General features: G+C 31.8%; 6 protein-coding genes across 7 annotated transcripts; 3 read left to right on the forward strand and 3 right to left on the reverse strand.

Moving 5' to 3' along the window:
- Window positions 1-640: 640 nt before the first annotated feature.
- Window positions 641-3,092, forward strand: LOC113399821 (probable tRNA (uracil-O(2)-)-methyltransferase). Its single transcript, XM_026639063.2, has 4 exons — window positions 641-1,163; window positions 1,250-1,434; window positions 1,657-1,887; window positions 1,959-3,092. Exons 1-4 carry the CDS (start codon window positions 701-703, stop codon window positions 2,829-2,831), a joined length of 1,752 nt encoding a protein of 583 aa, XP_026494848.2. The 5' UTR covers window positions 641-700; the 3' UTR covers window positions 2,832-3,092.
- LOC113399822 (peroxisomal targeting signal 1 receptor) lies at window positions 2,916-4,922 on the reverse strand. Its single transcript, XM_026639064.2, has one exon. It carries the CDS (start codon window positions 4,702-4,704, stop codon window positions 3,094-3,096), a length of 1,611 nt encoding a protein of 536 aa, XP_026494849.2. The 5' UTR covers window positions 4,705-4,922; the 3' UTR covers window positions 2,916-3,093.
- Window positions 4,923-5,430: 508 nt separating this feature from the next.
- LOC113399853 (synaptic plasticity regulator PANTS) lies at window positions 5,431-7,742 on the forward strand. The gene is made up of 3 exons (XM_026639108.2): window positions 5,431-5,682; window positions 6,089-6,253; window positions 7,359-7,742. Exons 1-3 carry the CDS (start codon window positions 5,572-5,574, stop codon window positions 7,578-7,580), a joined length of 498 nt encoding a protein of 165 aa, XP_026494893.1. The 5' UTR covers window positions 5,431-5,571; the 3' UTR covers window positions 7,581-7,742.
- Window positions 7,743-8,148: 406 nt separating this feature from the next.
- Window positions 8,149-12,083, forward strand: LOC113399857 (putative aldehyde dehydrogenase family 7 member A1 homolog). Its single transcript, XM_026639118.2, has 8 exons — window positions 8,149-8,408; window positions 8,503-8,719; window positions 8,800-9,017; window positions 9,470-9,685; window positions 9,970-10,149; window positions 10,317-10,499; window positions 11,110-11,316; window positions 11,621-12,083. Exons 1-8 carry the CDS (start codon window positions 8,223-8,225, stop codon window positions 11,834-11,836), a joined length of 1,623 nt encoding a protein of 540 aa, XP_026494903.1. The 5' UTR covers window positions 8,149-8,222; the 3' UTR covers window positions 11,837-12,083.
- On the reverse strand, window positions 12,077-15,045 carry LOC113399858 (rRNA N6-adenosine-methyltransferase Mettl5). 2 transcript variants are annotated; one of them, XM_026639120.2, is made up of 5 exons: window positions 14,871-15,045; window positions 14,214-14,511; window positions 13,451-13,665; window positions 12,949-13,089; window positions 12,077-12,345 (listed from the first exon to the last, which is right to left on the reverse strand). In XM_026639120.2, exons 2-5 carry the CDS (start codon window positions 14,346-14,348, stop codon window positions 12,192-12,194), a joined length of 645 nt encoding a protein of 214 aa, XP_026494905.1. In that variant the 5' UTR covers window positions 14,349-14,511; window positions 14,871-15,045; the 3' UTR covers window positions 12,077-12,191. The 2 variants fall into 2 exon arrangements, with proteins under 2 accessions (XP_026494905.1, XP_026494904.1); XM_026639119.2 differs by lacking the exon at window positions 14,871-15,045 and adding an exon at window positions 14,623-14,786.
- LOC113399801 (uncharacterized protein) lies at window positions 14,356-14,882 on the reverse strand. Its single transcript, XM_064215698.1, has 3 exons — window positions 14,867-14,882; window positions 14,623-14,786; window positions 14,356-14,511 (listed from the first exon to the last, which is right to left on the reverse strand). Exons 1-3 carry the CDS (start codon window positions 14,880-14,882, stop codon window positions 14,356-14,358), a joined length of 336 nt encoding a protein of 111 aa, XP_064071768.1.
- Window positions 15,046-15,551: the final 506 nt, after the last annotated feature.

Consider the following 15,551-nt stretch of genomic DNA (forward strand, 5'->3'; position numbering starts at 1 on the left):
AGTTGGAGTTCATATTCATTAATTATGTTTATACATTTAAATATATTTATTACATGTATATTTATTGATTGATTTAAAAGTTTCTTATCGGTTTTTTCATTAGAATCTGCATTCCAAAATATTAAAATTATAAACCACTTAAAATGACGATTCAAAAGTGCTAATACAAGATAATTAGAATCATCACATAACATCAAATATGAATACAGATTACTGATTTTAGTATTTAATTTTTATGGATAGATAAAATGATTTTATCGCACTCAATTACACCAATAACAACTTTGTCATAATCATGTCGTTGATATATCTTGATAGTGTAAAAATTGACTAATCTTCTAAGTATAAACGGAAAGAAGTTTTTGTCATGTTTATATCGAATAAATATACAAACTAAAAATATTTTAGGTATTATAAGTTCGCATAAAAAGTATTTTGCAGAATATTACCATACGTAGCACATTTCACTATTCAAATTTAATTATGGTAGCCCCGAAATATTGAGTCAACTGTCATTAGGTGTCAGGTGATTGGTCTGCCGTCTTTGATGCCATTATCATTATTATCATAAATCATAATGTCATTTTTCATCCGACATCAATTTCTTACCAATTAGAGTTACACTTTGTATTTAACAATATCAACAATCAAAGAATGATTTATTTTAAATAAGTGTTAAAGAAAATATTTTTTATACAATATGGATGATGATACAACGTCTTGTATTAAATTAAAACCAAATTTATTTTGGCAATCAATTAATATATTAATAATAAAACCTCACGTAGTCAACAAAAGGTTATGGGGATGCACTATTCTGAATAGATATTATGTACAAGACAATGATATTTCCTGGGAAAATGAATTGAAAAATTGGCAACTAGAAATTGTAAACAAAAAGCAATTTTTAGATGATATCCTTAAAAACAAACAAGTCAAAATAGTTGGAGAATGTAAAACTGAAAATGAAATTTTATTAGTCGAGCTTCTTCCCAAAAGTTACCTCGAATCGCATGCGTTTCAAATAATTTATAAAAATAAATCTGTAACACAAGTAGGATTTTTTGATGTGACCCCTGCGGAAAATGAACAAAACCTATGTCCAACATTTTCTTATAGCTTTTCTTTACAGGGGGATGAAGTTATATTAAAAACTTTTTCTGGTTAGTCATATATTTTCTAGTATAATTATCTAATATAATTTTTAAATTTAAACAACATACAGGATAATATATTTTTGTTTTTATAGATAATGTTACTAAATCTCACCAATGGTTACAAAGTACTGTCTTACCTCAAGTCCTAAAATGGTGTCATGAAATATCTACAAAACAAGTTCAAATATGCAATGAATCTTTAGCATTAGTACCAAATGAAGAATACTATACAAAATATAATGAACTTAAATTGACATATGGTAAAGAGATGGTTAAGGTACACATTCATTTATTCAATTTTATTATATTTTTTATATGTATACTAGCTGACCTGGCAATGCATTACTGTGTCTTAACCTTTTTTGAAAAATACTGAATACAATGGTATGAATATCATGTCATATCAAAATATTTTATATTTAAAAGCACTCATTGATGTAGATGTATAGAACATAATATAAACTATTATATAAATTTTCTTGATTAAATTTTGTTTCAGATTTGGCCAGAATGTACAGACCCAACAAAGTTTGTTTATGAAGATATTGCTATTGCTACGTACTTGCTACTTCTGTGGGAGACAGATACTAAGCCACAATCATTTGTTGATATTGGATGTGGCAATGGTTTGCTTGTTTATATTTTAAGTATGGAGGGACACACTGGATATGGGGTTGATGTTAGGAAGAGAAAAATATGGGACTTATACCCCAATAATATTAACTTAAAAGTAAGTTTTATATAAAATAATTATGTTCATTTCAGTTTGAAATGTGTGTAATTTTTAAATATTTTTTATAGGAAACAACAGTAACTCCATCAAATATGCATATCTTTTCTGATGTGGATTGGATTATAGGAAATCATTCCGATGAACTTACTCCATGGATCCCAGTTATTGCTGCACAAAATTCCTATAAATCAAATTTTTTCCTGCTACCGTGTTGTGCGTACAACTTTGATGGTACAAAATATCAAAGACAAAATTCATCAAAAAGTCAGTACACAGAATACCTGGAATATGTTAAAAAAGTATGTGATAATTGTGGTTTTGAAACCGAAATAGACAGATTGAAAATTCCAAGTACAAAGAGAATCTGTTTTATTGGTAGGAAGAGAACCTACAAGGAAAATGAACATGAGAAGTTTGTAGCTTGTATTCAGTACATGATTAGTAATCAAATAGGCTTAAGTATGACTAATGAAACAGATCAAGATATTAAAACAAAAGAATTTAAAACGAGAGACCCCATTGAAAGAGTAAGAAATTGCACACAGTTAGATAAAAATATTACAGACTCTATAATAAGTTGTATTTCAAATTATTTGCTTGATGGATGCAATTTAGAGACAAATTGGTCAAAGGGAAGTAGTGTTGCTATTCATAAACTTATAAAACTTCTACCATCTGACAAATTAAAAGCTTTAAAATCTGAATGTGGTGGTTTACAAACTTTGTTAAGAAATAATCATCACATATTTGAAGTCAGAAATGGTTGTGTGAATTTACGGTATCCAAGAACTATAGATGAGGTAAAAAATCATGCTAGGAGCAAAAAATATAATGATGGTTTGAAAATGCAAATAAAACCATGTTGGTTTTATAATAATCACCCACAAGGTTGTCCTTTAGACAGCTCAGTCTGTAGTTTCCTGCACGAGATGTCAACATGACAGTACCACTAACTAAATGATGCAATAATATTTTTTATGACAAAACTATGTAAGAATTATATTATGAAATAATTAAAAAAATAATTGTACCAACAACTTTTATTATCATTTAAATGCCAAAACAAATATAAAAATATATCATGTCTTAATACACTAGAAATAGATTATTTAGTATTGCCCTCTGCCATTGAAATATCACAGTGTGATAATGCTTACAAAAGTACATTATTATAATAATAAAGACTTATATAACTATTTCAACTCAATAGTCGACTTCAAAAAACTTATTAAGTTCACTTAAGTTTCTCTCATCCACTAACTTAGCAACATCATGTTCTCCCATGAATGAACACACCATCCTTAAAGTAGTCCAAATTGTTGAAGAACTAGTATCGGTATTTGATGCATTTGGATGCATACTCTTTGCCTTATACTGCTGGTTTAAAGCTACTAAAAAGTGTTCTGCTGCCTGTTTGTGAGCACTTAAATTCATACATGTTATGCCAACATTATATCTAGCTCTTATAAATCCAGGTTCCAAGTTTAACGCTTCATGATATGCTTCAACTGCTTCCTCTGATCTATCACTATTAGCCAGCGTAGCACCTAGCCTATTCCAAAGTTTCGCATTATCTGATGATACCATAATCGCTGCCTTAAAACAATCTACAGCTTTGTCATACTGTTGGTTTATATTAAAAATAACACCTAGAGCATTCTGTACATCCGGATCAATCTGTGCAGGGTTCATTTGTGCAGCTTTTAGATACAATGATGTTACATATGCTTCTAGTTCTTTCAAATTCATTTTCTGGGGATTTATATCTTGTGGAAACATGTCACTGTACTTAGGACTGGCTTTTAACCAATCTAATAATGTTAAATATGCATATTTACCCATATTTTCATTTGTATAGGCTGCTGCTAATGTTATGTAACCTTCTAATTGTCTTGGGTCTAACTCTAAAGACTTTTTCAGAGCAATTATTGCTAAAGGATCTTGTTCATTTTCTGCTTGCGTTGTACCCAAAAGGAACCACACTTCAGCCGAATCAGGCTGTTGTTGAGCAGCTGCTTCAAAGCATAGAACAGCACCAGGTATATCACCCATCTTTAATTTTTCTTTACCTATTTCTAGAGCACTTTTATTCTCTAACATCACATTTCCTTCTGTAAAAGAATACTCCTTAGCTATCCCATTAGCAATTTCACTGTTCCAATCATCATTTACATCACTTAGTTTAGCCCATTCATCTTTGAATTTTTCAGCCATTTCCTCTACTATTTCATCTTTACTCATTTGTTTTTCTTCCCCTTCTAATGTTTCTCCTAGGTTTAATTCCCCTGCACTGATTCTTTTCATAAATGACATAAACTGATTATATGCAAGTTCATCATCTTCTTGCACACTACTTACATACTCTTGAGCTTTTGCTTTAACATCATTATCTGATATTTTTTGCAAGTCTGCTTCATTTACATATTGAATCTGGACATTAGAAGAAGGTTGAGGTTGCAATAAAGGCTGGTATGGCATATTAAATGGTAACATTGATGCACTCATAAATGAAGTGGAAGGGCCAGCTTGCCATGGAACCGATCTCTGGGTATGTATATTAGATATATTGCTTGTTGAAGGTAATTGCGTAGTCTTCGAGATATTTGATTTCTCCACTTCAGGCATATTATTAAGCAGAGCATTCATATTAAATGTTTGAGGGGCTTGGGAATTTTGAGCCATGAACTCATTAACAAACCTATCGGACTGAGACAGGTTTTGTGTGATTGAAGCATCACGATTTACAATATTGGTAAGCTGGACAAGCGCATTATTACCTCCACAGTCTCCACCAACTAGTTTATTTAACGACATTTTATAGACTATATATTTTTTTATTACTCAGACACTACGAAATCTTTTCACAAATCAAAATGTCAGAGTTTGTTTAAAATGTACAAAGGTCACTTTCAACGCAAGTTGGAACATCTTATTTTCCTGCAAAATGAAATACGGTTGATAAGGCAAGTCATAATAATTTAAGTACTGCTTACAAATTATTATGTCAAATATCCTGCGTCAGTGTCAGTGACCTTAGACCTAAGATTATTTTTTGTCTTTCAAAGTGAATGTAAATTGACTGATACATAACCAGTAACCGCTACGTTGTGTAAATTATAGTAAATATTAAAGAGGTACACGTATTAGTAAACAGAGATTAAAGATATTGTATTATTACAAGAGAGAATTAAAAAGAGAGTTTGTTTAAAATATTTTAAAGGACATTTTATAGTTCTAAAGTTGTATTTTATATAAGAATTTTTAAGGTTTGATATTTGTAAAACCACTGTTGATGAATATTTTTTCACCTTCCTACAGCTAGAAATATTTAAAAAAAAAAACAGAATTTCTAAACTGCTGCTCGAACTTCATATTTATAATTTGACATAAGAAAGTAACCTCAAAACGTCAAAACATAACCTAAAAAGTTAAGATCAAAATATTAAATTTAAAATAATTAAGAGAAGCAATATATACACCTGTTTTCCTGTTTGATTTTTCTACATTAAAAGTTGTACTGTTTTTTGTAGTTTTTTTCGCATTACTTTCTCGTAAACAATTTTTTGAATAACTATTCTCCTATTCAATTAAATTTGTTATATAATGAATTAAAACATAAAATATATTGAAACTTACTTTTTAATTATACTATAAGGAAGAGAAATTGTACAGGATAAAAATATGTCTCAAAATAATAGCGATAACATAAATATAGACAGGAAAAACGATTCAGAAAGCAGTACAAATGGTGAAGAAGCATCACCAACGATTGATCCCACAGAAAAATGGCTTGTATGTAGTAGTTTTTATTTATTTACGATGCTTGATTTTAATTTTTAGGTAACTGAAATAGATATTTATTTATTTAAATACTTTATTGGCCACCACAAAGTAAATGGGACAATAGGCTGACTTAATGCCCGAAGGCATTCTCTGCCAGTCAACCTTTAGGTCAAACAGAAAACCATGAAGGCGGTAAATAATAATGAATATAGATATCAATTAAATAATTAAATTAACTTAGTATTATTAAAGGGTAGTCACCATGGCCCTAATTAAAAATGTTTGACCGGTTAAGCGCATCTGAATTTTATGTTTGTGTTTATAATGAATCTCATGTTTGATGGTGATGGATAACATTTTAACATCGGTAGAACATAGAAAAAAATATAATCTGTGAAATTTTATTTTTTTCCAGATAAGGGATTGTGAAATTTATGAAGATGAATATGATGACTGTACCAGTTTTAGAGCAAGATTTCATCAGTACTTTATTCATGGTGAATCACTTGATTGCAATCAATGGAAGAAGGATTATGTGAATTGTTGCAAATGGGTCAAGGATAACGACACAAAGGCGGCTGTGAGTATATTTTTTAACATTTATATGAACTATAATAATTTAATGTAATGGCCATTAGACAGCCAGGCTACCCAAGTCAGCTATGACCACAGTGATCAATTCAAAGTATCAGCCACCACTGGTAACCAGATTCATTAGGTGAATTTATATGGTATTCAAAAATAAAATTTTAATATTTTGAAATTAATTTTTATACATCATTTGCTAGCCAAAACTAAAATATCAAATAATGTGTTATTTGATAGTTCACTTAAACTGAATGAAGTGGAAATTAATAAAATATCAATTTAATTAGAATACAATCTATGTATATACTCAATTATTAGACACAGTTAAGTTAGGTTAGGTTATCCTTTTTCTTTTTCTGACAAATTTGCTCTGCCAATTGTCAATGCCCTGCCTGTTGTCAATTCTAACCATAATTGCCTTTTTCAATTTTTATCTGAATATTCATTTGATGATTGATCTCATAAGGCTTTTCTGTTTTAATCCACCTTAAAAAAAAGGTTATTGTTTTTCTAAAATTAAACAGTATTTATCGAATGCCATCTTGTACATCCAAAAAACGTGTGGCCGTCGCGACAATTGCGCATAAGTATTATTTCATAAAAAATGGCATTCTTCGTTGGCCGCAAAGGCCAATTAGCATTGTTTACAGCCACGATATCTCCATTGGCCGCGCCATCAGAACATGGCCACTGTCCGCGAGCCGCCTAATGTGCGGACTTGTGTATACTTTGGAATCATTAGACCGCGGCGACCTGCCCGCTTAATGCACAGGGACACTTATTTTTACTTTTGGCTGTTGAACCTTCAGCTCTATTTCTCAGAAAGTATTTTATATGGTAGCAATAAAAGTATTATTAATGAAGTATTATATATTATTTATCTTAATTATCAAGTAAATATTTTGTCATTCTTGTAAAAAGCAGAAACAAAAGCTATGATCTGGAGAGTTTAACCAATGATAATTAGGTATAAAAATATCTTGTAGATTTTAGTTCAATTTCATAATAAAAGGACTACTGCTTATTATTCAAAAAATGGCCCAGTTTAATAATTTTACAATTTTATTGTATTAATTATTATAAATTTTACTGAACAGGATGCATTAATCAAAAGTGAAAAGATCCGTCGTTTGAAACGATTAACAGCACACTATCAAAATGATACTTGGAAGAAGAGAGAGTCACCGCCTACTGATTGGGAGAAACCTTTGCCAGAATGGATGATTAAGAGAGACCAGAATACATACCTCGCACAAAAGGCACAAGAAATGAGAGAAGGGAAACTCGATGACGATAAAAGTTTATGTGTTATCATGTAGTATAATTGCATTATTTATTGTAAAATTGTTTCCTATCTTAGCAAGAACATTGACCAAACAATATTGATGTTGACTTAGTTTTGTTAGATAAAGCTACATAAATGTAACTGCCAGTTGTGTACAAAGTTTATTTATAAAAGAATAAATATAAGATGTAGGTAATTATATGTGTCGTGTTTATTAATCAACATTACAATCAACCCAAGATAATTAATTGTTTAATTTAGCCTTCGAAGTTGATAATATGTTTTCAAACCTCTATAATAATAATAATTGATTAATACATCGACGTATTATCTAATATTTCGAAGCTCCTTAAAAGTTATTATCTCCTTAAATATGCTTATCATAATAATAATAAAACGATAAATATTTCTTTCGTTGATTCCTATATCGGAATAACGCAAATAATACTTAATTAATACACATGAATTTGAACACCGATCTAAAAATGTTACTGCTGCAAGAAAGTTTTATGTTTGATAAAGTATAATTATAAAATGAATGATATTTATTCAATGTCTTGACCCGGCAACTAATTTATCGGTAATTTGATAAGGCAATGGTACACGTTTTATTGTTCACAAACAAGATTGTTTTATCTTTGTTCAGCTATACCAAGTAATACGATCGCATTCGTTCATGACTGGTTTACTGATGAACCGTGTACTGTGTCGTAGAGTCATAGCTCTGCCTTTGCGATTGCCAATGGCTAGAAACGCATCCACCTACCTTATAGATGATCCTAAATATTCCTTTTTAAAGGATTTAGGTTTGGAAAAGAACAATGTGGGTGTGTTCAATGGAAAATGGAAGGCGAATGGCCAGGTAACTTATACATTTACATGTTTGTTTGGTTTATAAAATTAGATTTATCTTCAATCAAAATCAATACCTAAAACTATTATTATTTTTTCTCTAGGTAATCCAATCTTACAGTCCTGCAAATGGAAAAATTATTGCTGAAGTGCAATCGGCTAGCCAAGCTGACTATGAGTTTTGTGCTACAGCCGCTCAGGATGCGTGGCATACTTGGGCAGAAATGCCAGCGCCTGCGAGAGGAGAGATCGTTAGGCAAATTGGTGATGCACTCAGAGAAAAACTACAACCTCTCGGACAATTGGTTTCTTTAGAAATGGGTAAGACAATCTTTAAGGGTATCTTGAAAATACATAGCGATTTGACTAATTACTTATACAAAACTTTTTTTATGTCACAGGAAAAATTCTACCCGAAGCCATCGGAGAAGTCGTTGAATACATCCACGTTTGCGACTTGGCTCTTGGCTTGTCTCGCACCCTACCGGGGACTATCTTTCCTTCGGAGCGACCTGGACACGTGCTCATCGAAAAATGGAACCCACTGGGCGCTATTGGCATAATTACCGCATTCAATTTTCCAGTTGCCGTTTTCGGATGGAACAGCGCTATCGCTATGGTACCTATACACTAAACACTTGTCAAATATCTTACTTGTAAAATATCACATAGTTGGGTATATGTAGGTATTAGATTTTATTTCATTTTTTTATTAAATAATTGATTGAGCGAGATTTGAACTAATTTTATCAGAAACTACTTAGTAATAGTCTTATCTTATCTAACCCACATTTGGTTATGCCACTAATGTTAATCATTACCAACGCAGTATTTGTCTTCAACGAAGATAACAATACAAAAAATCGATATTGTACGAAGATATTATGTATGTTTTTGTTTATGTAATCCTAATTATAAAGTAAGCAATAAGCATGTTTTCAGGTGCAAATTTTAATTTTTTATTACGTGTAAAAATGTTTACCTACAAATTATAAACCTAAAGGAACATAAGAATTTTATAAATGCGTATTGCTGTAGCCGTATTTTAATTTTAAATTTTGTTGCTGTCAGGTCTGTGGAGACGTCAGCGTATGGAAACCATCAGACACGACTCCCCTCACCGCGGTGGCCGTCACTAAGATAGTCGAGAGCGTTCTTGTCAAGAACAACATCCCGGGGGCGGTGGCCGCGCTCTGTGTAGGTGGGAAGGACATCGGACAGACGCTCGTGCGTGATCACAGGATGAAACTAGTGTCTTTTACTGGAAGCACCGCAGTAGGACAGGAGGTAATTAATGTAGTTTTATTTACTAAGTTTAACTTTATGTTTGTCATACCGTTAATTTATTAAGACGATCGCATTGAATGCCTTTACTTGGGCACCAACTTCGAATCCGGCCACAGAAAAATTACTCGTTTTTTCTGTTAAAAAAATTTCTGCAGTAATCCGGAGATGGTTAGTTGACGATTTTGGTAAAGTATGTCACGACTAGATTTGATCTTTTGATCGTCAGTCATCCCACGAGAATATGAGAATGAGTGATAACATAATAAAACGTTCACGTCATGTAGGTCGGTGTGGAGGTACAGAGGCGTTTCGGCCGTCACCTGCTGGAGCTGGGCGGCAACAACGCGATCGTGGTGAACTCAGACGCCAACGTGGAGCTGTTGCTGAACGCGGCTCTGTTCGCGTGCGCGGGCACGGCCGGCCAGCGCTGCACCACCACGCGGCGGCTGCTCGTACACGAGCGGGTGAGGGGCAATTCCGTCATTATTGAACATCTTCTAGTATTGCAATAAATGCAGACGTATTCGCTTTTCTTGACTGATTATGATGTTATTTTAAATTTTTTTAAGGAATAGAGTATCTGGTTTACTTCTGTACTGTCAATTAAACATAAATAACAATTTCGAAACAGCTGTTCCCTGAAGTAGTATCAAGGTTGAAGAAGGCATACGCGAGTGTGCTGCCTAAGATTGGTGATCCCCTGCTGAGCGAAACCTTGATTGGCCCGCTGCATACGCCTACCGCCGTCGAAGCCTACAAAAGGACAGTCGCTGAAGCTGTCAAGCAAGGAGGAACGATTGAGTTCGGAGGAAAAGTAAGACGATTGGCTTGAACTAAAACGTTACGAATATTCAAGTGTTCTATAAAACATTAAAGCCATTAGGATAGGATAGGATTTACTATTAGTCAGGACTATAAAGTTTCTATGTTCCTCTTGTTTAAAAAACTCAAAAAGGCTAGCAAGTCGTAAATTTTATTAAATTTAAAATTAAGCCACTATGGAGTAACAAAAAGTGAATCCAATTTTTGTTTCTGATCTAATTAATGCAATTCGAAAGGTCGACGTAAAGGCAATGTAAAAAAGTGGTCATCTAGGGTCTCGGTGAGCAATAAAATATATTTTTTTTAATTTAGATATGTGTACAATAGAAATGGTCGAATATTCAATTCATTTATACTTTTAAATTATTTTTAAATTTTAATTATCGATACTCTTAATTTTAAGTTATATATACATTATATATATCTCCTATTAAAATATTACGCTTTTTTATGGTCGCTTGTGATTCAAACATTATCGTGGTGATCTCTATTAATAAGATCGACAATAAATGTGGCCTGATATTTTTTTAGGTAATAATTATTTTTTTGTTTGCATCAATGGACCTTTTTTATATTAAGATTCAATAATTCACTTCTTTCAGGTTATTGAGCGTGAAGGATACTTCGTGGAGCCAACAATAATAACGGGATTGCCCCACGACTCCCCGCTCGTGAAGTCGGAATGTTTTGCGCCCATCGTATACTGCATCAAGATCCCCGACCTGGACACCGGCATTCAGTACAACAATGAAGTCGACCAGGGTTTATCGTCCAGTCTTTTCACTGAAAATTTGGCCGACGTATTTAAGGTAACACCAATCACCCTTTACCAATATATACTGTCATTCTGAAATTACTTCCTGTCTCAGCAATCAATTCAGAAATGAATATATAAACATAAGAATAATGACTATAATTTACAATTTTGAAATAAATATCACTTACGTTTTGAGATATTTATGCGTTATTTATACATTAGAGAATAAATTATAAATGTCATTAATGATGACCATTCACTCATAGTTCATAATATTTATAAGGGAAAATGGCTTTAATGGTATAAATTAAACTACTTTCTACTGAATAGTTCTCTAAATGTTAATTGTCTTGCAGTGGATTGGACCCCACGGCTCGGATTGCGGCATTGTTAACGTGAACATCCCGACAAATGGCGCGGAAGTGGGCGGAGCCTTTGGCGGGGAGAAGGCTACGGGTGGTGGGCGAGAGTGCGGCTCCGACAGCTGGAAGAACTACATGCGCCGTTCCACCGTCACCGTCAACTACTCCGGCACCATCAAACTTGCTCAGAATATTCAGTTTGGAGATTAGTGATTTGACATTTCGTATATACTTTTCCACGAGTGCATTTCTATATTGAGAGGTTGATATGGGACAATATATCGACAAAATTATTTAAATATACTTTTTTAAGATATTTTTTGTTCCAATGAGTATTTGCAGCATTTTATATTAATTTATGAAGCTTAAAGCTTATTTAACTAATCATATTCAAAGCTCGACTGTAAGCTAGGTGAAGACTGATAAACTTTAAAATAAATGTTTCTTATAAAAAAAATGTTTTAATTTTCCCAATTGCATTTTATATTTACAATATTTAAAAACATGCCTATTTATTTTAAAAAATCATTGATATTGACAATTTTCGGTCATATTGTTTTATATTTCATGATTCTACATGATGTATCCTCCATAGGTCGACAGCAATGTCTCTAGTTTGTTGTCTATGGAATTTGTAAGTTGCTGGTAAGTTGTATCGAAGTTCTGCAATAACACTTCCTTTTACTCCCCATTCTTTAATTTTCTTTTGTATATGTGTTCTGTAAGAAAATGGCGAATTATAAATAGAATTACAGCTTATTTTCATTCATTAATTCAGTAATTAATTTTACCATAAATTTATTGTATTAACATTGTAAATTATGTCTTTTAATCTTAAATGTAACTATATGTTTGTATTCATACATCCTCAAGTATATTAAATAAACAAATGCTTACAATAAATATTGAATTATTTAGATTGTTTGAGATGGCCAATGATATCAGTTATCTTTATACATACATATGTATAACAAAATTGAAAGGACTAAGTTTATAATAAATATAAAAATTACATCGTAAACCAATTAATAATTATAAACTCCTAGAAATTATGAAAAATCAAACAACAATAAAACACTCAATATTTAGATAGTTCAATTTAGGTATAGTATCTTATATGTTAAGTTAGTTAAATGTCTTTATAATTTAATTCAAATTAGTCCATAACAAACCATATGCACCATTCATTAATTTCACACAACCTATACTCTTACTAAATTTATTATTAACTAATTCCTTCATTTAATAAATTATCCAGTAACATATACAAACTTATTGTATTAATTTAATATGCTTGATTGTAATTAATTACCAACTAATACCTTGTTGATGATTTGTGTAAGGAGTAAACACTGTCACAAGTGAGATCCAAACCCATCCTGAGAAACTTCATATCTATACCAGCATTATTTTTAGTACCAAACGGTGGGTTCATTAAAACTGAATCAAAATAATTTTCCCATCTAAAATATAATTGGTGTAAATTAATATTTACATTAATATCTTACTAGCAACCAGCAGTCTATGTAACTTGCAAGAACTACTTCAAAAACCTCTTTTTGGTCTTGACCTTAACGAAGCTAATTCAAAAAAAAAAACATTCATATACATGTTTAAACAAACTATCCTTATTCTTTTATAATATATGCAGATTTGTTTTTATGACAGCAACTGAATGGGGAAAGTCCAATTGATCCAAGGTATAGTAATAGAATTATATCTTTTAGGTTTTTGGATCTGTGGTTGTTTTTTTCTTTAATTGGCTTTATTATTCAAAACAATATATCAAAATTTAAATAAATAATCTATGCTTGTGATACATACCTGCAATGTTTTGAATTGAGAAAATCACATTGAACGGCATCAATGGTAGGAATTTCCATTTCTTCAATGTTTTCTTGTAATACCTCTAAGGCACCATCATCAATGTCCATCGCTACAACCATTCCTGCTCCCAATAGTGATGCACCAATGCCCAACATACCGGGCCCACAACCAGCATCTAGGACTAACTTATTCTCAAGAGCTTCATATTGAGTCTACATATTGGAGAAATTTAGGTTTTAATTTATTAAATATGGTTAATTTATGTCTGTACAATACTTATTAGCTTTCTTTAATAGTAAAAATATGTTTGAATTAATGTTTATGAACATTTTTTATGTTCATAGAACTATAAAGTAACTCTGGGGAATATAAAATTAACTCACTGTTGGCATTGAATCTTATATCTTATAGCCCATACCAACTTTCAAATTCCATTTGACATGTTATTGTTTGTTATGCTTGAATAATTTATGTTATTCATTATAAACTGGCCTAAAAGTAGTATTTTGAATGTTGGTAAACTTATTATTGAAACTTAATAATTAGTTAAGTGGCACAGTGTTGTATATAAAGTTGGTTTAATCAAGAATTGTTATAAGAGCATAACATAGCAAGAGATATTAGCTAATTACTTGGCTTAGGTAAATTTAAGGCATGTTTTATTATCCTAACACCTTTGATCGGAAAGTTAAGATACTTCATCTTAATAAACATACATATTAATAATAAATAATATCAGTATAAGCTACAAAACACAGACCTGCATGGTGTAAAGAGCCACAGCAGCTATATGTGCTGGTGTTTCATATTGTTCAAGCTCTATTTTAGGTTCTGAAAATCCAGAAAGGGCACCTAAATGACCCTCAAGAGTTTTCAGTTTCATAAGTGCAGACATATTAATTTCACTTATTATCGAATCTCGGTAGAACTGGTAGTATTTGGTTACCAAAAGAAGAATCTTGTGAAACAAAGTAACCACAAGATGTTGCGTTTGCGTGCTGTAAAGCAGCTCTATGACTTGTATTTACAATATTAGCTTCAGGTAGTTGTGGAAAACCCTGAAAAACGGCAAACATAAAATTTAACCTATTATAAAAACAAATTATAAACATTATTATTTTAGTAACAGTATTAGGACTTCATTTAAATTTTTTATTAAATTCACTCACAGCTGTAGCAGAAAGGGGAGGAATAGAGCACATAGGCAGCTGGCTAACAGGACTTGGTTGAGCCAAGGAAATAGTAGTGGCAGTAAGAGGCGCCACAGCTCCCTGCTTCAACAGCATCTGCTTTTTAAGCTGAAGTTCCTCTAATATTTTTCTATTAGTTAGTTCTAGAAATAAATATATAAAGAACTTAAATTATGTTTCCTGCCTAGACATTGCTTTATAATAAGGTAAACAAAAACCTCACTAGCCTCTTTGTGCATTAGGTTGAGGAAACGCCATCTAATACAATAAATAACCCAGATGTAAAATAAATCATATAAAATTAAGCAAACAGACACTGTTTTTCAGATAAATACAAATAATTCGTAAACAGTGGAAGTCATTATCTTTCACGTTTGTCATTTACCGATTACTTGTGCCTTGTGAGACTGTGAGTTGTGATTTTTAACGTAGTGTAGTAAAATGTAGTGTATAAATACTCTTTGGTGATTATTTTCCCACTGAGCTGTCATCTGTCAAAACTTATAATTCAATTTGACATTGACCACTTTACTTTAAAAGTATTCCATTTCTACAATTAATATACAGGTTATTGGTAATTCGACGTATTCCCGTTAGGAGGTGATAGGGGTGACTATTAGTTGCATTTTTGACTTATTTTGAAAAAATCTAAAAAACACGATAACTCAAAAATGGTTCACTTTTGCATCATGCATATGGGGGTTAAAATTATCGTAAATAGTCACCCCTATCACCTCCTAACGGGAATACGTCGAATTACCAATAAACCTGTATAAATAATAAGCAAATAATTTAATTGAACAATAGACAACCCGTTCTGAGATAGAAAATTTGTTTATGAGACGGCCAAACACATATTACCTTACTCATATCAAACTCGTATACTTTTTGCATGTGATACACCGTTT

The sequence above is a fragment of the Vanessa tameamea genome, chromosome 8, assembly GCF_037043105.1.
Source record: "Vanessa tameamea isolate UH-Manoa-2023 chromosome 8, ilVanTame1 primary haplotype, whole genome shotgun sequence".
Taxonomy (NCBI): Eukaryota; Metazoa; Arthropoda; class Insecta; order Lepidoptera; family Nymphalidae; genus Vanessa; species Vanessa tameamea.